We start from the raw sequence: 21,228 nt of genomic DNA, 5'->3' as shown, positions 1-21,228 counted from the left end.
TATCATATTACATTAATATATTAATATTAAAGTGTACTAATATTTATTTTGACTTATTTTAATTATATTTTATGTACATTAGACAGGATAAAATGTCGCTCCAGTGCGGCAGGGGGCAGTAATTCGAGACTAACGACTAACTCCCTGGTGCAATTTACACAGGCAAAACATGGCGACGTCCTTGGTCAGACAGACAAAATTGTTGTCGGTAAGATTTAATTTGACTTTTTTTGTGTTTGTAACTAATGACCCGTTTCTATTCGAAAGGATCTTCCATATCTTATGTAACTGACGTAAAAAATGAAAGGCATTCTGATATATTTTAAAATATATAGAGATACTGGCACTGAAAGTAATGTGGGATGTGAAGAATGATTTAGATAATATATAATAAGTACATGTTATTTATCAAATAGTCTGTGTGTTCGTAGATTGTGGCCAGCCAGTTCAATTCTGCGGCATGTTTCAGGAACATTCACTGCACTGCAGCTTGTTTGAAGGTATGTGATCAGATCCAGTGCTTTCAAATGGGGTTTGTTTGATTTATAATGAGACTTTTGTGTATCTTATTCATCCAAGAACATTTCGTTTAGTTTATCTTCTATTTCTTAGTCGGTTAGATTTACAAATACAGAGAGATAGATTAGGAAAAACGAAACGAAAACAAAGTTTAATAAAGTATTAAAATAAAAATCTTTAATGTTTAGAAATATTAACTGATTTTGCAACTTAATATTGCTTTTAGTTATTGCTGAACTCCTTTTAAAATGGTAAAACAAAGGCTAATTTCCCCCATATTTACATGTATGTATACCGGTACTAAATTTAGTAGAGTGATTAAATAATATTCCTTAATACACACATCATAAGTGGAGGAACAAATTTGAAAGATAGGCAGGATATGATCCTTATTAAATGAAAGAAATCTGACTATAAAATGTATCAATATTACAATGCTTACCAAATTGCAAGATGATTTTAAGAGAAATTGTATTAATTTTATCTGAGATTAAACATTTATAAGTTAGTTACCACATTTTATTCCACATCAGTCTATCAGCACAGCCATTTTAAAGTGTCATAAAGTGTCAATGACACATCAAATATTATAAGAGGGAATGAGAGAAACAGATTTGACCGACTGCAGTGTTTTTAAAAAGCATTTTTAACCCAGACAATCTATCTTCTGTCACAGAACCGCGCAGCTCGTATTCGAGTGGGGAAAGGAGACAGGCCATTGACGTATGAGCAGGTGCATCACCCTCATCACATTGGCCACAAGAAGGGCTGGCTCTCACAACACACCAGTGAGTCAGTCTTTACATTACTCATCCCACTCAAACAGTACATTATCTTTAACATTACAGACACTACATGGGCTGGTAATCCAGACCTTTATGGTTCAGTTTAACTGTAGTATGAGGACTGTAAGTCACAAGTACATAAATAACAATCTTTGACTTCCTCGTCCCATAGGTAATCTACAGGGTGAAGCTGGAGCGGCGGAGCGTGTGGTGGAGGACGTCTTCATCAGGCGCTTCATATACGGCACATTTCATGGCTGTTTAGCGGATGAGGTGGTTATCAAACGCAGAGGCAACATCCTGGTCATCTGTGCTGTGATGGTACAGAAACTCCTACCGAGTAAATTCTACTTTCTCATTGGCTACACAGAGAAACTGCTCTCGCACTTCTACAAATGTCCTGTTAAAATCGAAATGCAGACTGTAGAAGAAAAAGTAGTCTACAAATATCTCTAAGGCCAAATGTTGTGGCTTTATAAAGTTGGTTATTGAAGGGGAGAAACGTCTGTTTTTAGGTGTTTTACAATGTTCAATGTGTAAAATTAAAGGCTTTAATAAAATTAGTCACATGATGGAAATGTAAAAAAGCCTTGCACTGTGTATTTGTAAAGATCAAATTATTTCTGCATTGCTTCATGCATTGACTTTCTGTTGTTAATAAAGTTTTCCACGCAAGAAGCAGTGAATTGTGTATTTTTATTTGGCAATGTGTATTTTATAAATGGACATTAAACAAGATTAAAATAACTGAGCCTTTAATTGAGCAATCCATAAATATGAACATTATGCATATTCCATAAAGTTTAGCATGCTCACGATTTCTTTGTTTAATCAGTCTAGATTACTTTCATTCGGAGCATTACACTAAATGTAGTTATTAATCTGTCAGAAAAAAAATTGCATTATTTTATATAAATAAGTACACAGATCAGGCATAACATTATGACCTTCAAGGGTCTAATGGAGTCCATGCTCGATGGGTCAGGGCTGTTTTGGCAGCAAAAGGGGGACCAACACAATATTAGGAAGGTGGTCATAATGTAATGTCTATGTTATGTGTATACACACACACACACACACACACACACACCGATCAGACATAACATTATTATCATTCCTAATATTGTGTTGGTCCCCCTTTTGCTGCAAAAACAGCCCTGACCCATCGAGGCATGGATTCCACTAGACCCCTGAAGGTTTACTGTGGTATCTGGCACCAAGATGTTAGCAGCAGATGCTTTAAGTCCTATAAGTTGCAAGGTGTGGCCTCCATGGATTGGACTTGTTTGTTCAACACATCCCACAGATGCTCGACTGGATTGAGATCTGGGGAATTTGGAGGCCAAGTAACATCCACATTGATGACAGGTCCAAAGCATCACACTGCCTACGCCGGCTTGCCTTCTTCCCATAGTGCACCCTGGTGCCATGTGTTCTCCAGGTAAGTGACACACACCCGGCCATCCACGTGATGTAAAAGAAAATGCAATTCATCAGACTAGGCCACCTTCTTCCAATGCTCTGTGGTCCAGTTCTAATGTTCATATGCCCACTGTTGGCGCTTTCGGCGGTGGACAGGGGTCAGCATGGGCACCCTGACCGGTCTGTGGGTATGCAGCCCCATACACAACAAACTGCAATGCACTGTGTATTCTGACACCTTTCTATCAGAATCAGCATTAACTTCATGAGCAATTTGAGCTCCAGTAGCTCGTCTGTTTGATCGGACCACACAGGCCAGCCTTCACTCCACACGTGCATCAATGAGCCTTGGCCACCCATGACACTGTCGCCAGTTCACCACTGTTCCTTCCTACTTTTGATAGATACTGACCACTGCAGACCGGGAACACCCCACAAGAGCTGCAGTTTTGGAGATGCTCTGACCCAGTTGCCTAGCCATCACAATTTGGCCCTTGTCAAACTCGCTCAAATCCTTACTCTTGCCCATTTCTCCTGCTTCTAACACATCAACACTGAGGACAAAATGTTCACTTGCTACCTAATATATCCCACCCACTAACAGGTACAGTGATGAAGAGATAATCAGTCTTATTCACTTTCTTTTTTTGTAAATTTATTGATAGTTCAAAATTAGACATTTGCATCATACAAAAGGCACAAACACTGCTTTAGTGCAAAAAGGCACAATCATATTGTAGATTAAAATCAAAGTTGGCAAAATTCCCTTAAATATCGGATATTTCCCTTTATGAAGCTACATTTTAAAATAACAATATCAGAGCAGGATTTCCACTGTGGCACATGAACATTTGGAGTTATGGATACATATATGGTTTAATTCACAGTATGAAAAGAACATAAAACAACCGTGCATAACCAAAGAGAACAGTCGAACAAAAACAAAAAAACAGCTCTTAAAATGCAAAGGGTAAATGTTTTGATGATAGTATATATTAGTCATCAAAATGTAGTTTAAACATTCATTTACCATAAGTGCTCCAAAAAAATTGCATGACAACAGTAGGAAGTAAGGAAAGCCTGAGGACGAGTAAACTTCCAGTAGAACTGGTTCAAGTCCTTAGAAGAGGTTTTCTTGTAGCTGTATTGCAGCATTGAATCACGCTGTAGATACATTCACATTTAAAAGAGGGGCACGCGTGACTTCACCACACCAGAATTAAAGGGAGAGTTCATTCCAAAAAAATGAAAATTCTGTAAACATTTACTCAACCCAATTAATTCGTTCCACTCGTTGACTTTCGTTCTTGCACCAAATGCAAATCCCCTTCCATTGTTTGGTAAAAATCTCTTTTTGTGTTCAACAGAAGAAAGCAAAGGTTTGGAACAACATAAGGCTGAGTAAATAATGGCAGAGCATGCATTTGTAAGGTGAACTCTCTCTTTAAGAATTTCAGGAGAGATCTGTGCAAGTGAAAACTCAGACACGTCTTCACATTACCGAACTTGGTGCTCTCCGCTAGAGATGGGCTTTGATAGCAGGGTTGGGGTCCGGCCCTCCCTCTGGCACAGGGTTATTTGAGGGTTCGACAGCTGTCTCCCATGCAGGACTGCAGCTTGATCAGCCTTTGGTTCATGGTCTGCAGAAGGGTAGGATCGACCTTCTTCACAATGTTCTCCAGCTGATGGGGATCTGCCGTCAGGTTGTACACCTCTACAAACGACTGCAGGAGAACATAGGGAAAACTCATTGAAGCTACGTCGTCTACATTCATCCGGATACATTTGGAAACTGGGTTTTCCTGTCAAAATGTCCACACCGGAGGCCAGGTCTAACTCGTTTGCCATTCCTTACTTACACACTGCAAGTTGATTTATCCTTGTTTTAAAGGTGTCATGAACTGGCTTTTTTTATTTTGTTGTCTGAGGTCAATTTATGATGTTTGCGTGTTTTTTTTCACATTCAGAAACATCATAATGAATAAATAATAGGCTACTTTCTGCCTTGGTTTTGAGGCTCTCTGAAAAACGGTCGTTTTTTTATGGGCGTGCCACACTGAAGACTCGGAAGTAAACGCCCACGGCTAGGATTGGATAAGATTTGCATATTTAATGAGTTTCCGCTCCCCTGTCAGTACACATGAGGAATTGTTTTGAAAGCGTCTGGAGAAACGTTCACAGGGCTCAAAAAATATCTTAATCAAAAAAACACAATGATTTCTCTCTCATCCAGCCGTGATTGATTGGAATGTTATTTCTGTATAATTTCGCCTGAGCATCAGTGAATACAACCATGAACCGTACACACACACACACACACACACACACACACGCAAGAAAGGAATGTTATTTCACTATAGCCCGCCGGCACGATAGCCCACCTGAAAAACACATAGCCCCGGGACTTTAGGCTTTGTGAGCTGCCGTTACAAATCCGAGTCTGGGGTCCGTTCTTCGTACTTTGCTAACTCAGCTGGATTTAATTGTTGACGATTTGGCATGATCTTGGATTGTTTGGTTCTTCGAAGCTCATCCTGGACTTGCTGTCATAGTAACAGGTCCATAAGCTTAAACCTGCTCGGGAGCAGGCTTATTTCATGTAAACAGGATTAGATTGCATCTTGAGGTGATACTTAAAATCTGTCCCAGCCACTGCTACTTTATTACAAGAGTTCATTACTGAACCAGGGGCAATATTAATAATTTTAAATAATAATATAAAAATGTTATATTGTATATGTATATGAGAATGTACAGGGAGTGCAGAATTATTAGGCACGTTGATTTTCTGATCATATTTTTTTTCCAGGCACATTTGACCAATTCCAAACCACAGTAATCCTAATAACTACTATTGATTTAGTATTTAATAATGTATAAGTGATATATAATTGTTCATGAAGGCTGGAAATGAAAATCACCTTATATTCAGGTGTGCAGAATTATTAGGCATGTTTTCTTTTACAGATACATTTAGCCAAAAAAGAGATTTAACTCAGACTGAAAAGTCAAAAAGTATTAAATGCCCATGAGAAGGATGCAATACTAATGCAATACTAGACATTGCAGTTAAGGCATGACCATTGGACAGTGAAATGCTCGTTGGGTCAGCAGGATCTGACAAAAACAGGTGGTGAAGAAAAGACACCTGTTAACTGCAAAAGAATTAAGAATTAAGGTGAAGAATTAAGGGTGAAACCATCAGGAACCCTTTAGTCTCCAGCGCCACCATTTTCCAAAGCTGCAACCTACCTGGAGTCTCCAGAAGTGCAAGGTGTCAGGATCTCAGAGACTTCAGTTAGGTAAAGAATCCTAAAAAATGACCCCCACTAGATAAGAATAACAAGCTGAAGTGTTGTAAAATACATGAAGAAGGTTTTTTTTATAGGCTTTATGGACAGAGGTTGAGAGTGACTCTTGAAGGACCAGCACCACATCCTCTAGTACCACTGTTTGAAGAATTCATCTTCCAGAATCTGGCAGTACGTTTTGGGAGTTCATTTTTAGTCCATCTCTGCAAAACGGACTTCAGGATGGACTAAAATGAACTCCCAAAACGTACTGCCAGATTCTGGAAGATGAATTCTTCAAACAGTGGTACAAGAGGATGTGGTGCTGGTCCTTCAAGAGTCACTCTCAACCTATCTAGGTGGTGCTTCTGCGTCCTATTACGTCAATGGTTGGCATATTGTGAGAGCTCTCGTTTTCTGGGCCTGGTGTCAATAAAAGCTTTTCTTTGACTAACAAGAACATTTTCAGCTCTATTCTTTTATCACGATGAACTTGTATATACCAAAGCTTCAAAGGAAAGTTGATTTCTCAATTCATCACCCCTTTAATGTGCTTTTTTTAATTTTAGATGGATGCCAAGGCTTTTTTTAGGTCAGGTAGAATCTGCGATCTCTGACCCAGTTTGTTTGTTGGCTTCCATTCCGACACAGAACGCATATTTCAAAGCAGAATAACTGGCTGTAGCATTGTTTTTTAGAGAAATGTGAACTTAGCATGTTTCCTAAATATCTGCAAAAATATTATTGTATTTTTATGCTTTAGTACAGTCAAAAACTTACATACAGCACCTTTAAAACTGTGCAAGACAAAATTTGTGGAAGTGGCATAAGCAATTCAAATACATAAATATTTATTGAGTGTTCCAAGGGAGCAGTAGAGGCTCCTGTCCGTGAATTTAGGTAGGGCAGATTCTGGGTCTTAGCACTAGTTTATGATAAAACATTTTCTAAGCTTTATATTCTAAATCGCTGAACACAGCAGACACACTTTTGGCAGAATCCTAACAGGGTGTCCGCAGGTGCTTAAAAAGTCTTAACGTTTTCCTTAAAAAAAAGGCCCTAAAAAGTCTTAAATTCAATGGGTCATAAATATTTTAGGTCACATTACCGGGAAAATTTCTCCAGTCTGACGGACACAGTGACCGTTATCATTGGACAAACTGCAGATTTCCCCCCGCTGTAACGTTACGCTAGCCTGGCTCCGCCCTCCTACGTACTTCCGCTCAATTTCCATTTTCCTTCAGTACTCCGTCTGGGATTGCGGTATATTCTTAGGTTTTCTCCGAACAAATTTTAACCGGTCCAATCAGCGAACAGAGGGAGTGACTGAGAACGATGACGTTGATGTCGTGCTCTAGTTTGAGAGGACATGCGTCACGACCAAACGTTAGCGATTGGTTATGGCAGATCCAGAGCGGCTCTGGGCAGATCCAATAGTTTTAAACTTCAACAGAGTACCCGCCTTCAAGGAAGTTAACGCTTGGCAATGGACAGTGGCCAGACTCTCTGTGCAAATGAAATGTACGAGAGTCTGGTAAGACCAGGCAAACGTTACGCTGTCATCAGAGAGAATTGCGGTGGCAGAATCCATGTCGAACTACAGCTAGCTGACCAGCCTCCCAACTAGTTTAAATGGGTTCATGCAAGTTTACACAAATGGCAGCATCATATCACGAGAATGATTCTTCTGATTCTATTACATTCAGCGCAATTCAGCGATAGATATTGGATAGTGTATTTCTGGTATCAGTGTCGCGCTGTTGTTGCCTGAATGTTTGTGAGAAACTTTCATGGAGAAATAAAATGAGCGTAACGGCAAACGTAAAGAAATTCACAGAAGGAACATGCCGAGGTAAAAATTCAACATGTTTAGTTTATATAGGCCTGTAGTTAAATAATACACCACGACAAGGGAGCTATTTTGCTGAGTATTTTCACGAGTGCAATGCTCCCGCAGTGCTTTAGTGTGTGTGTGTGTGTGTGTGTGTGTGTGTGTGTGTGCGTGTTTATTCCCGGGTGTTGTAGTTTTTTCTTTCGCTAGTCCAACTATAGTTTGTTGTATTACAACTAAAAATGAGACCAACATGCATCTTATATGGCAGTCAATCAGCTTTCGTGTTATTGGCACGAGTCTCTCTCGGATTGTACCACAGACACATAAAATGGATTTTATTTTTCAGTTAACAGACAGTTCTCCAGTTCCAGTTCGCCAGTTCTTCCAGTTCCAGTTCGCCTAGCCTATACCCGTGTCGTTAATGTTAAACAAACAACAACAGGGAAAAAAAAAAAAAAAAACGTAGGCCTTTCTGAGCCATCGGATTTCAACTAAAATATCTTAATTTGTGTTCCGAAGATGAACAATGGTCTTACGGGTGTCTAACGACATGAGGGTAAGTAATTAATTACAATTTTCATTTTTGGGTGAACTCACCCTTTAAAATAAAGGGTTTATACTTTCATTAAGTTGATACGCTACTCCACATAGGAAGAACAGACATGCCAACTTGTTACATTGGAAATTTGTGGGGCGCTGTAGAGCTGGGGAGGACCCCGAGACCGGCTGCCCAGCTTAGTATCATAATGCATGCCTGACAAATCCATGCACTACATTTTTATATATCCTGCTAACTTTACAACTTAAAATAGTCTAGAAAATCCCAAAAATATTTGTAGCAGAATGCTGAACACATTTACAATTTATTTATATATTTATTATATTATATAAATAGATGAGCCGCGGCTGTCAGGGAGTACATTAAGTAATAAAATACATACTTCAATGTAAGTTGCTTTGATAAAAGCGTCTGCCAAATGCATAAATGTAAATCTGGATTAGTGTAGTCTGCTTATACAGGGAGTGCAGAATTATTAGGCACATTGATTTTCTGATCATATTTTTTTTCCAGGCACATTTGACCAATTCCAAACCACAGTAATCCTAATAACTACTATTGATTTAGTATTTAATAATGTATAAGTGATATATAATTGTTCATGAAGGCTGGAAATGAAAATCACCTTATATTCAGGTGTGCAGAATTATTAGGCATGTTTTCTTTTATACAGATACATTTAGCCAAAAAAGAGATTTAACTCAGACTGAAAAGTCAAAAAGTATTAAATGCCCATGAGAAGGATGCAATACTAATGCAATACTAGATATTGCAGTTAAGGCATGACCATTGGACAGTGAAATGCTCGTTGGGTCAGCAGGATCTGACAAAAACAGGTGGTGAAGAAAAGACACCTGTTAACTGCAAAAGAATTAAGAATTAAGGTGAAGAATTAAGGGTGAAACCATCAGGAACCCTTTAGTCTCCAGCGCCACCATTTTCCAAAGCTGCAACCTACCTGGAGTCTCCAGAAGTGCAAGGTGTCAGGATCTCAGAGACTTCAGTTAGGTAAAGAATCCTAAAAAATGACCCCCACTAGATAAGAATCATAAGCTGAAGTGTTGTAAAATACATGAAGAAGGTTTTTTTATAGGCTTTATAGGTTGAGAGTGACTCTTGAAGGACCAGCACCACATCCTCTAGTACCACTGTTTGAAGAATTCATCTTCCAGAATCTGGCAATACGTTTTGGGAGTTCATTTTAGTCCATCCTGAAGTCCGTTTTGCAGAGATGGACTAAAAATGAACTCCCAAAACGTACTGCCAGATTCTGGAAGATGAATTCTTCAAACAGTGGTACTAGAGGATGTGGTGCTGGTCCTTCAAGAGTCACTCTCAACCTATCTGTCCATAAAGCCTATAAAAAAAACCTTCTTCATGTATTTTACAACACTTCAGCTTGTTATTCTTATCTAGTGGGGGTCATTTTTTAGGATTCTTTACCTAACTGAAGTCTCTGAGATCCTGACACCTTGCACTTCTGGAGACTCCAGGTAGGTTGCAGCTTTGGAAAATGGTGGCGCTGGAGACTAAAGGGTTCCTGATGGTTTCACCCTTAATTCTTCACCTTAATTCTTAATTCTTTTGCAGTTAACAGGTGTCTTTTCTTCACCACATGTTTTTGTCTGACCCTGCTGACCCAACAAGCATTTCACTGTCCAATGGTCATGCCTTAACTGCAATGTCTAGTATTGCATCCTTCTCATGGGCATTTAATACTTTTTGACTTTTCAGTCTGAGTTAAATCTCTTTTTTGGCTCAATTTATCTGTAAAAGAAAACATGCCTAATAATTCTGCACACCTGAATATAAGGTGTTTTTCATTTCCAGCCTTCATGAACAATTATATATCACTTATACATTATTAAATACTAAATCAATAGTAGTTATTAGGATTACTGTGGTTTGGAATTGGTCAAATGTGCCTGGAAAAAAAATATGATCAGAAAATCAACGTGCCTAATAATTCTGCACTCCCTGTAAGTGTAAAGCTCACCTCATTGTCTGCAAATTCACAGTACTGTAGGTTTCCATCCTTCAGAGTTCTGACGCAGGCGTACGTGTTGTTGAAGGCGTCTTCACATACACAGTCTGGGAAACAATGCTGGAAGGAGGAGGAAATATTTACTTTGTATTCTAAGAAATTACGAGAGGTTGATGGGAAAATGCTTCGTAGGATATGATTCCCAAAACACGTACAGCTAGTCCAGGGCCAAGTTTGGGGCAGCTGGGATCTTCAGAAGCATATCCCTCACCAGTGTACTCCACCAGAAAGAACGGCCGTTCGGTGCCATTACGCAATGATGGTGCCTTCATAGAAAACATTAGAAGAGAAAAGACTCATTTTAGCACAATTTTGCAAGATTTTGTTTTCTAATTGTGATATTAGACAGTTCAGTTTTCATTATTGGAATCCTCATTCATTCTGAGAATTCACATTCTCGGAATTGTTATGCAAAAAAGTCATGCAAATTATCTTGATGTCTTCCAAAATCTGCTGAGAAATATAATAATAGATAGATAGTATAATAGATCTCTACCACGGTGAAGCATGGAGGAAGAGTGTCATTGTGTGGGGAGCCTTTTATCAGCTGGTGTTGATGTGTGAAACTTCACTGTGAAAAGTCATTTAATGGCTTTGCTTCCCTCAAATAAAAAGTTATAAATCTAAAGAGGCATGATCAGATGTTATTGTTCAACAAGACGATGCTCCTGCCCAACCTTGGGAAAAAGTCCATCAGGCCTGTACAGACTCTTCTTCCTGTAAAAGCTGTCTTCAAGTTGGGGATGCAGGGCTCCAGACTAACTTTTTTCACTAGGAGCACAGTGGCCCCCAACTGAAAATTTTAGGGGCACAACCAGAAATTTTAGGGGCGCACACCAGTGATGCGCGGGTTGATCCAAAATGAGCGGGTGCCCGCGGCCACCCGCGGTTACGAGTCATCCAAAAATATTTTTAATGATATTCGGGTCACGGTCGGTCGGATCGTCAATAAATCCTTATTTACCTTTTGAATGTTGAGCGTTATTAACTTTTGAATAAATGCTGACGCGGGACAAAATGCCCGATTTCCCAAAACGTTGAACTGAGCAATGCCATTGTACCATTTTAATAGGCTACTTTTAAACGCATTTAAAGTCAGTTTTATGTATTTTCTGAGAGGGGGCGGGATTTTTGTTGGGAAAGTCGGGGGAGAGACGCACACTTCAATTAGACTGGATAAACACATGCAGCATCTTAATTGTTAAGAAAATTAAACGAAATAAATGAATAAATCAAGCCTGTATTACATAACACTAGGCTATATCATACAGCATTCAGAAAAATAACAGTTTGCGCTCCTAAGGGCTTTCACACTTTTTCAAATGTTTTCCAAATGTGGGTTGATGAATTCTTCAAGCCGGGTCGAAACATAAACATCGCGTTCATCAATAATATGCATCTGGAGCTGAAATGGAAAATGATGGGCCGCCTCAAGAACTGCCTGCTCTCGCTGCTGCACCTCTGAGCACACCACGTCAGGGCCTGAAACATTTTCTCAATGGCCCAATGAGCTACGATGAGCATTTACTACTTTTAAAAAATGCGGATCAGGAAGCGGGTCGGGTACAATATTTTCTTCTTTTTTTTTTGCGGTCCGAGTTGCGGGCGGGTTAGTTGAAAACGTCGGTCGGGTGCGGGTTGTTTATACATTGACCCGCGCATCACTGGCGCACACCGTAAATCCACACCTGTATTACTAATAGGGATCGGTATCGTTAAGGTTTTAATGGTATTACTACTCTTACCAATACTGCTTATCGATCCGGTATTTTAACAGTATTCTTACCGGTTCTTTTTATTATACTTTATATATATTTTTTGTATAAAAAAAAAAAACATAATTAAGAACATAATTAACATGGCTTTATAATCTGAAAAGTAAAATATCTATAGCAAAAGAAACAGCAATGTTTGAACAAAAATATAAAACATCTATTTGTAAATGGACCAGTGTGCAGGCATTCGGAAGGTCTGCTAACATTAATATTACAGTAAAGAACAAACCTACAAAGAAATCTAATAAAGTAATGAAATGTAAAATAACACTGCATAGTTTTCACTGTATAAATTGTTAGATTAATGCTTATAAAAGCTAAAGTTATTAATTCAAGAGATGTGAATATTTTCTATTTGCCTTTTGTTCGATTCGAATTAATGGCTCAATCGTCAGCAGGTTTATTAGACGCTGCCCCTTTAAGACCGATCAAATGTAGAACTAATAATATCATATTCTCCTATTTCTCCAAACTATTTAAGCCCATATAAGATATAAACTGTTAAAATAACTACTCTCCAATCTGGTCATTTTGACACCGGCTATTTGTTGTTTATTTGATGGTTTAGACGCGCACACGAAGCCTAAAATATAATGTGCAAATCGGTCCATTTCACAGCACACACACATAAGCCGCCTTGAAGTTGGAAACAGCGTCTCTTGCGCGGATTATTGTGCATTTAATAGCTCTTTATTATCAAACACATCCCGCAGTTTAGCAACAGTACAAACTGCAGTTTACAACAATCACTGAATCTGACGTTTAGTTTAGGTTTAAGGAGAAATGACAGCGCAAGGCTGTGAAGGGAAGGATGAGCTCGACGAACACGGCTATAGGAATAGTTTTACCTCATATCATCTTTTTATAATTCTTGGAAGCCGAAATCGAAAATAAATTTATTTTATTATCACAGCACATCCCTAAAGTTTAAGCAGACTAAACTTTTGTGTAGTTCTCTTGGCCATCGTCACTCATTAAGCTGACTTTGGTGTTGTGTTCGCTGTAGCTCCACATGAGAGAGCGCTCGCTTTCTCTTCTGGATTGCGAATGGCAAAAATGCATCACGGATAAATGGTTTAATATTATCTCATATAGAAACGGCTGGCAAAGATAGAATTTGCCAGACATAACGTCTATCAATTATAATTAGTAAGTGTATTTTCTTAATTTCTCCAGTACCGACAGCAGGCAAATTTACTGGTCACACATGTGCGACTGGATGTAAAATTCAGTCGCACACTCTCAAATTTTAGTCGCAAAATGCGACCATTTAGTCGCACTCTGGAGCCCTGGGATGGCATTTCCGTGCTAATTTACCTTATCTACAGTATTTGTAAAAAAAATATAAAAACACGTACTGAAACAGGAAGTGAAAAACATGCCACACTCACCATCTGTGGCAGGAAAGACTGTCCGTCCATGTTAACGGTGGAGAGATTTACTCCAGCGATGTCCAGGATTGTCATGGGAAGATCTATATTCAACACTGGAGACTAGTGGACAGTGAAATATAAGTTACATAATTTTACGTATAATAACATATCGCTCAATAAATCAGTAATTCATTCCTCTAACCTGAAGTGTTTGTTTAGCTTTGATTCCTGGACCCCGAACCAAGAGCGGGATGCGAATATCAAACTCGTACAGCTGTCTCTTGTCAATGGGCAACGAGAACTGGCCTGAAATTGATTTATTAAAATACGGTGTTATAAAGACAGACAGCAACAGATCGATAGAACCATGGCGATGGAGGACACACCGGTGTGATAGCCGTGATCAGACGTGTAGAAGATGTACGTGTTGTCCAATTCCTTTACTGAATCCAGTTTCTTAATCAGCTGCTCCACCATGTCGTCCACTGACAGAAGGGTCTGCCACCTGTCAGAGATATTAAATACACATATCGTATCACATTACATTACATTATGTGATAGAACTTTTATGAAATCTATATTTTTGTACCTCCTGCGGAAAGCGTCATCAAGGTAGTCAATGGAGCTGTTTGGCATTGGATTCACAGGCTGCCGTAATAACCAATGTTTGTCCTGAGATCAGAGAAAGAGCATTTAATCTTGCGCTCATACTGAGGTCAAACACATCTGTACAGAGGAACAGGCCAAAATCCTTTCAATGCATCCAGGGTTATCGTGGTTAACTAAAACTAAAACCATTAAAAAAAAACAGTTCCGTTACTTGAAATTAAAAAAAATTAAAAATGTATACAAATTAAACCTATTTTAAAAAGGCAAAAACTAACAAAAATGGAAAAAAATAAAAACTAAAACGAAGAAGAATTTAAATGAAAACAAAAAAAATACAAAAATAAAAGCTTATTCAAAATATTAATAAAAACTATATTAGTATCACAATTATACTAAATCAAGACAAAATGAAATAGGCAACATACAAAATCAGATAATAGAATATATAAATATATATATATTCATAACAATAAATTATTTTTAAAATATACAATTGATGCAGAATATGAAATGTATACACTTTACTTACAAAGTTTTATAAATTAATCTATTATTTACATTTATTATAGTGCTGTCTAGTTGTGATTAATCCAATGTAACAGAAGTTGTAATTATGTATGTGTATATATATCTGTGTGTGTGTTTATATATTTAAATATACACTGCCATTCAGAAGTTTTTGATCGGTAAGATTTTTGATGTTTTTAGATGAAGTCTCTTTTGCTCACCAAGACTGCATTTATTTTATTAAAAATACAAAAAAAAAAACTGTAATCTTGTGAAATATTATTAAAATGTAAACTAACTATTTTCTATATGAATATATTTTATAATGTAATGTACTCCTTTGATCAAAGCTGAATTTTCATCATCATTACTCCAGTCTTCAGTGTCACATGATCCTTCAGATATCATTCTAATATGATGATTTGATGCTCAAGAGACATTTATGATTCTTATCAATGTTGAAAGCAGTTGTGTAAAACCTTTTTTTAGGATTCTTTGATGAATATCAAAAGAACAGTATTTATCTGGAATAGAAAGCTTTTGCAACATTATACTACCTTTTTGGGTTAGAAAATAATGTATTAATTTTTTTGGGGAAAGAAGTTAAAATAAATTAATACTTTTATTTAGCAAGGATGCATTAAATTTATCAAACGTGACAGTAAAAACATTTACACTAGTTACAAAGATTCTATTTAAAATAAATGCTGTTCTTTTGAACATTCTATTCTGTGTTCAACATTGATAAAAATCATAAATGTTTGTTGAGCAGCAAATCATCATATTAGAATGATTTCTGAAGGATCATGTGACACTGAAGACTGGAGTAATGATGCTGAAAATTCACAGGAATAAATTACATTTGAAAATATATTCATATAGAAAAGAGTTAGTTTACATTTTAATAATATTTCACAATATTACAGTTTTTTGTATTTTTAATTATATATATATATATATATATATATATATATATATATATATATATATATATATATATATATATATACACACACACACACATTATACATTTACAATCTTTTATGTTAAATGTGATTTGCGATTAATCGATTTGACAGTACTCATTTATTCACAATGCAAGCATTTTTTTTAAAATCACGCTTAAAAAAAGTTTCTTGCACCATTAAAAAATAAAAAAATACAACAAATCACACCAATACTATTCAATTACACCTAAATTAATTTAGATTAAATCTGCTATGAAATAGTGAAAAAAATGGCTGCTGTAAGTTGTGAATATTTACATAGAGATGGTTACATAAAATATTATTTATAAAAATGTATATATAAATTACAAATCTTTTTGATATAAAATACTATTTATATCTTATTTTACGATTTGTTTTCTCTAAGCTTCAGACAATCTCATCATTAATGCCTGCAAGTACTCTTAACCTATCAGATGTCATGAAGGATGAAAATGAAAGCCGAACCTTTCCAGGCTTGTTGAAGCTCCCGTCACGTGGCGCTTTCACGTCGCTGAAGTTCTTTATGTACTGAGGGGCGGCCGTCCATGGCGAATGAGGAGACGGCGGACACAACATCATGAAGAACGGATAATTGGGGCTCCGCTCATTCAGAAAATGCAGCGACCGATTCAACTAGAATCAACAAAGACAGATATTAACCATTCAAAAAAAAAAAAAAAACCTTTATGCAAACAAACCAGATTGTCTGGCACTTCATGTCATTTGAAGATCACAGATCACATTTTAAGACCTGATTGTATGAATTAAAAACATGGCTAAAAAAATGCCAAAAAAAAAAATGTTGTCTGCAGATGCCACTTGGTTTATTTCATCTAACAATGACATTCATATTTTTAAGCGAAAATATACATAAATGTAATTAAAAATTACTGTAATTTGAAATAAAACAAACATTATCAGACGTTACATTGTGCTGTTAAATCCTCTATATATAACCATTCTATTAGTCTTGACATTATTTAACGCAATTACATCAAAAGTAACTTATTAATATGACAAAAACTGCTTTTTCAAGGCTAAAGTAATTAAATTACAGTAATTAATTTCTAAGCAATGCATTACACCCAACACGGCTGGAGAATCACTATTGTGAGTGGAGTTTAATCTGTTAATCTGTTTCCAGGACACCTGACCTTAGTTAAACAATAACAGAACAGGTTGTTGTGTCAGATAGGCTATAAACCAACGTTACAGCAAATATCAAGAGCTATGAATCTCGCAGAACTCTCATGACACACTGCTGTGTGGACGGTTTGACATGTGGAGGCTCGAGCTAACATGCAAAATTACACAGAAAGCAACGATGTGCATATGTCATAATGAGGCAAACAGCTTGTATCTTGTTCTAAAACAGCCAATGGCAAGATCCTTTGGAAACCAAGTTGTGTTGACTGATCCATCTCACGTGTAAAACATGTTTAGCAGGTGATGAGGGCAAATTCATTGGCTTTCGCATTTACAAGGAAGTAAATAGTTTCACTTCAGTACATAAGAAATACTGACGGTGGACTGATAACATTTGATTAGATCTGACATGATGACAAGTTCCAACTTGAAGTCAAATTAAAGTGGACTATTTACTTTCCAAACACACAATCCTAGTCTTACTGTAAACCATTTATCAGTGCACCATATTCAAAATAAGTGATAACTTGAAAGACAATAACTTGTCTTTTTCAGATTAAAACCCTCCCTAAAAAATAAAATAATAAGTCTCATCCATGTTATTCCTCAGTGAATCTCCAGTTTCACCCGGAAGTACATCGCAGTATGAAAGTAAACTTGGCTAGAAATAATATTGGCTATGCACTTTAAAGCATTAAAGACTCACAACTAGGTCGGTGAGATAGTCCTTCTCATAGTTGTCCCCATGTTTTTCCTCTTTTCCATTCACAGAAAGTGTGTAATTGTAATACTGAGAGTTTCCCACCTGTGAATACACAAATAAAACCATGAGATCATATTGCAAAATGAAATATCTGTCATAAAAATAAATCTGTCAAAGCTAGATTGAATGGTTAAAACCCGGATCTGCTTTTACGGTGCAAGATGTGATGAAACCCTACGCGGTGCAAGATGTGTTGAAACCTCATCACATGACCAAACCATGCCTTCTGCATGAATGCTTGTCTATAGGTGACTGGAGCTATATGTCAGATGTACATATAGCTTCTCCCTGCTGATCTGAATGAAGATAGAGTGAAACAGGAAGTAAAGTGGAACTGATGCTTCTGTTCGTGGCTTACCAGTGCGTGCCATTGGTCCCATCCGGGGGGCACATGAGCCACACCGCCTGCGTCTTTACTTCCGTACTGAGGACATGGAGAGGGATTTATGAAAACAGTAGAAGAATCTCACAATACTGGTCTAAACATTCCCCTAAAATTCAAACTATATTTGGTATTGGCTATTTTCAGATTTTTTCCCCATTTTTCCACTATTTCCATGACTATTAAACACATTTAATCTCTCCCAGTTCTCATTACTATAATGCAAAAAAAAAAAAAAAAAAAATGTAAATAACATTAAAATATTTTGTTTAAATTGCAATGTATTTATACATGGAAGCATTTGTTGTACTACTGCTGATTGAAATGAAAAAGTATTGTACTATAGCATTTTGATTATAGAAATCATAATTTGTGATTAAAATGTGACATTTTATGATGATTAAACACGTCGCAAAAGAAAAAAAGAAAGTATGGTAATAAAAGAGATTTAATTTTCTTTTTTCCCATTTTTTAAGAATTATGACCTGGAGAAGATATAGTGAGATTTATAATATAATAATTTGTTTTTGCATTGCAACATTATTTTCATGACAATTCAGCACATTTTATTCAGTATTTATGTATTTGTTGTACTACTGCTGACTTAAAAAATATTGTATTATAGTTTTTTATCATGGTAATCAGATTTTAAAAAAATGTAAACATTTTTATATATTTCCTTATTTTGATTGTCAAGGATTTCAGGACAGAAAAGTAGTTGAAGAGAAAAGTGACTTCAAACTTCTCAAACTCTTAAAGGGATAGTTCACCCAAAAATGAAAATTCTGTCATCATTTACTCACCCTCAAGTTGTTCCAAACCTGTATGAGTTTCTTTCTTCTGCTGAACACAAAAGATGATATTTTGAAGAATGTCGGTAACCAAACAGTTGACGGACCCCATTGACTTCCATAGTATTTTTTTTACCATAATATGCAAGTCAATGGGGACCAGCAACTGTTTGGTTTCCTACATTCTTCAAAACATATGAAGAAAGAGATTCATCCATGTTTGGAACCACTTGAGGGTGAGTAAATAACAGAATGTTTATTTTTGGGTGAACTATCCCTTTAAGACTGCTGTTGGTTAAAAACATTTCAAATATTTGAAGGATTTGCAAATATTTGAAGACTGTGTGGAGAGCTTCTGATATCATTGTTGGTCATTTCAAACAATGAACACCTTGCAAATAGGCTAGTGAGAGAGGACCAGACGGCTCAAAGGCTGACCTGATTCAAGTATTTCCCCCCGTAGAAGGTCTGATAGCGCATCTTAGTGAGGTAAACCGGAAAGGCCAAGGGCTCAATCTCTTTCTGCCACGTCACGCTGCTGCAGTTGCCAGAGATGGAGTTATTTCGGACCAAATGATTGTGTGGGTATTTCCCACTGAGGATGCTGCTACGACTGGGACAGCACAGAGGGGTGGCAGTGAACTAAACACAACAGGAAAGGAGAAACTTGTGATTTTTGATCAGCTCTATGGAAAGGTCTTTATGGCTGAGCACTCACTGCATTGGAGAAAGTCACACCAGCATCACCGATCAGTGCTTTGGTCTTCTTCATGGGCGTCTGTGTGGACACAGAAAAACTCAATGAAACTTTTATAATGTCAATATGATGCATCATTTGTAACACCTAAAATGTCAACAGGATGTATGATTCCACACACTAATTTCACCCTAATGAACTTGATGCTTAAAACAATTGCAGGTTCAATATGACTTTATGCTATCCCTGCCTTCCCAGCATATGACTGGTTTAGCCTAGTAATTCATACACAGTATATTTCAAAAACATACACATCTGTTGTATATACTGGTGGTCAAAAGTTTGGATACATTAAGATTTCTTTGTGTGTTTGAAAGAAGTCTGTCCTCCTCACCAAGGCTGCATTTATTTTAAACAAATACAGTAATGATTTCTGAAGGATCGTGTGACACTGAAGACTGGAGTAATGATGCTGAAAATTCAGATTTGAATCACAGGAATTGTCTATTGTAATGCATTTTAAAATGTAATTTATTCCTGTGATGCAAAGCTGAATTTTCAGCATTATTACTCCAGTCTTCAGTGTCACATGATCCTTCAGAAATCATTACTGTATTTGTTTAAAATAAACGCAGCCTTGCTTGGTGAGCAAGACAGACTTCTTTCAAACACACAAAAAATCTCAATTAATCCAAACTTTTGACCACCTGTGTGTGTGTGTGTGTGTGTGTGTGTGTGTGTGTGTGTGTGTGTGTGTGTGTGTGTGTGTGTGTGTGTGTGTGTGTGTGTGTGTGTGTGTGTGTGTGTGTGTGTGTGTCAAAGTACCATGGTATTACCATGTAAACCAATGTATTCAGTTAGTAGCACAGTACTTGGTGCACGACCAATAAAAAACACTTGTATTGTACTTTTGTACACTTACCATTCCCCCCATTTCTACATCCTGGTCGTCGGTGAGAATGAGAATGATGTTGTTCCGTTTGACGCATTCTGAACACCTGAGCGTGCAGATGAGAAGAGTGACGAGGAGGCAGGTGGACACGACGCGCGCGCTGGACCTCCACTGACCGACCCGCGAGTTCGCCATGAGGCCAAAGTCAGCCCAAGTCAACCCAAACCCGCGAACTGTCTGCCTGAGGAGAGACTGTGTCGAGCCGGCGAGGGTTTCGCGTGGCGAACTGCAGCACACACGGGGTGGGATGAGCTTTTGAGCTGGGAAAGTTTGAGGAAGTGAGACACTCAGTCAGTGTGTCATATGACTTCAGCCTGATATAACAGCTGATACATTCACACACAGGCACAGGTCACTGGAGTGATACAGTTAGGAAATAATGTGCTCTTTCACTTACACAAAGTTTGTGCTTGTTAAACGATGTTCTAAGTAGCTTTGCATCGTTTTATAGATGTTTTATGAATAAGGCTCTGACAACACAAAATCTTTAATTCATTTGTTTATTTAGGCTACATATGACGCATGTAAGTTTATACATAATACATGACATTTTATATGCCAAAATTATATATTTATATTATTTTAATTCACGTATGTAATAAGAATTTAATACAAACCATGAAAAAAAATACATATTCCTAATATTAAAGGAATAGTTCACCCTAAAATGAAAATTCTGTTATTGTTTACTCACCCTCAAGTTGCTTTAAACCTGTGTGAGTTGCCTTTATTCTGCTGTACACAAAATAATATATTTTATAGAATGTCAGTAACCAAACAGTTGATGGTAC

The 21,228-nt window shown here is 37.2% G+C and overlaps 2 protein-coding genes across 2 annotated transcripts; one reads left to right on the top strand and one right to left on the bottom strand.

Moving 5' to 3' along the window:
* Positions 1 to 152: 152 nt before the first annotated feature.
* On the top strand, positions 153 to 1,984 carry mrps24 (mitochondrial ribosomal protein S24). The gene is made up of 4 exons (XM_079805069.1): positions 153 to 208; positions 432 to 500; positions 1,196 to 1,307; positions 1,477 to 1,984. The coding sequence occupies exons 1-4, from the start codon at positions 170 to 172 to the stop codon at positions 1,758 to 1,760; spliced, it is 504 nt and encodes a 167-aa protein (XP_079661195.1). The 5' UTR covers positions 153 to 169; the 3' UTR covers positions 1,761 to 1,984.
* Positions 1,985 to 3,375: 1,391 nt separating this feature from the next.
* Positions 3,376 to 20,748, bottom strand: gnsb (glucosamine (N-acetyl)-6-sulfatase (Sanfilippo disease IIID), b). Its single transcript, XM_079805051.1, has 13 exons — positions 20,408 to 20,748; positions 19,507 to 19,566; positions 19,227 to 19,430; positions 17,974 to 18,039; positions 17,559 to 17,657; positions 16,172 to 16,339; positions 14,191 to 14,273; positions 13,988 to 14,106; positions 13,804 to 13,907; positions 13,620 to 13,721; positions 10,609 to 10,719; positions 10,406 to 10,513; positions 3,376 to 4,450 (listed from the first exon to the last, which is right to left on the bottom strand). The coding sequence occupies exons 1-13, from the start codon at positions 20,570 to 20,572 to the stop codon at positions 4,301 to 4,303; spliced, it is 1,539 nt and encodes a 512-aa protein (XP_079661177.1). The 5' UTR covers positions 20,573 to 20,748; the 3' UTR covers positions 3,376 to 4,300.
* Between the last annotated feature and the right edge of the window lie 480 nt (positions 20,749 to 21,228).

The sequence above is a fragment of the Gobio gobio genome (assembly GCF_949357685.1).
Source record: "Gobio gobio genome assembly, chromosome: 22".
Taxonomy (NCBI): Eukaryota; Metazoa; Chordata; class Actinopteri; order Cypriniformes; family Gobionidae; genus Gobio; species Gobio gobio.
The sequence above is the reverse complement of the archived record's forward strand: the minus strand, read 5'-3'. Positions and strand labels throughout refer to the sequence as shown.

Excerpts from the sequence above, each read along its gene's own strand:
- gnsb (XM_079805051.1), bottom strand. The coding sequence starts at position 20,572 with ATGGCGAACTCGCGGGTCGGTCAGTGGAGGTCCAGCGCGCGCGTCGTG. Across the intron at positions 19,567-20,407 it reads ATGTAGAAATGGGGGGAATG|ACGCCCATGAAGAAGACCAA; the intron begins GTAAGTGTACAA and ends GTGTCCACACAG. Across the intron at positions 17,658-17,973 it reads GGGACCAATGGCACGCACTG|GTGGGAAACTCTCAGTATTA; the intron begins GTAAGCCACGAA and ends GTGTATTCACAG.
- mrps24 (XM_079805069.1), top strand. The coding sequence starts at position 170 with ATGGCGACGTCCTTGGTCAGACAGACAAAATTGTTGTCG. Across the intron at positions 209-431 it reads GACAGACAAAATTGTTGTCG|ATTGTGGCCAGCCAGTTCAA; the intron begins GTAAGATTTAAT and ends GTGTGTTCGTAG. Across the intron at positions 501-1,195 it reads GCACTGCAGCTTGTTTGAAG|AACCGCGCAGCTCGTATTCG; the intron begins GTATGTGATCAG and ends CTTCTGTCACAG.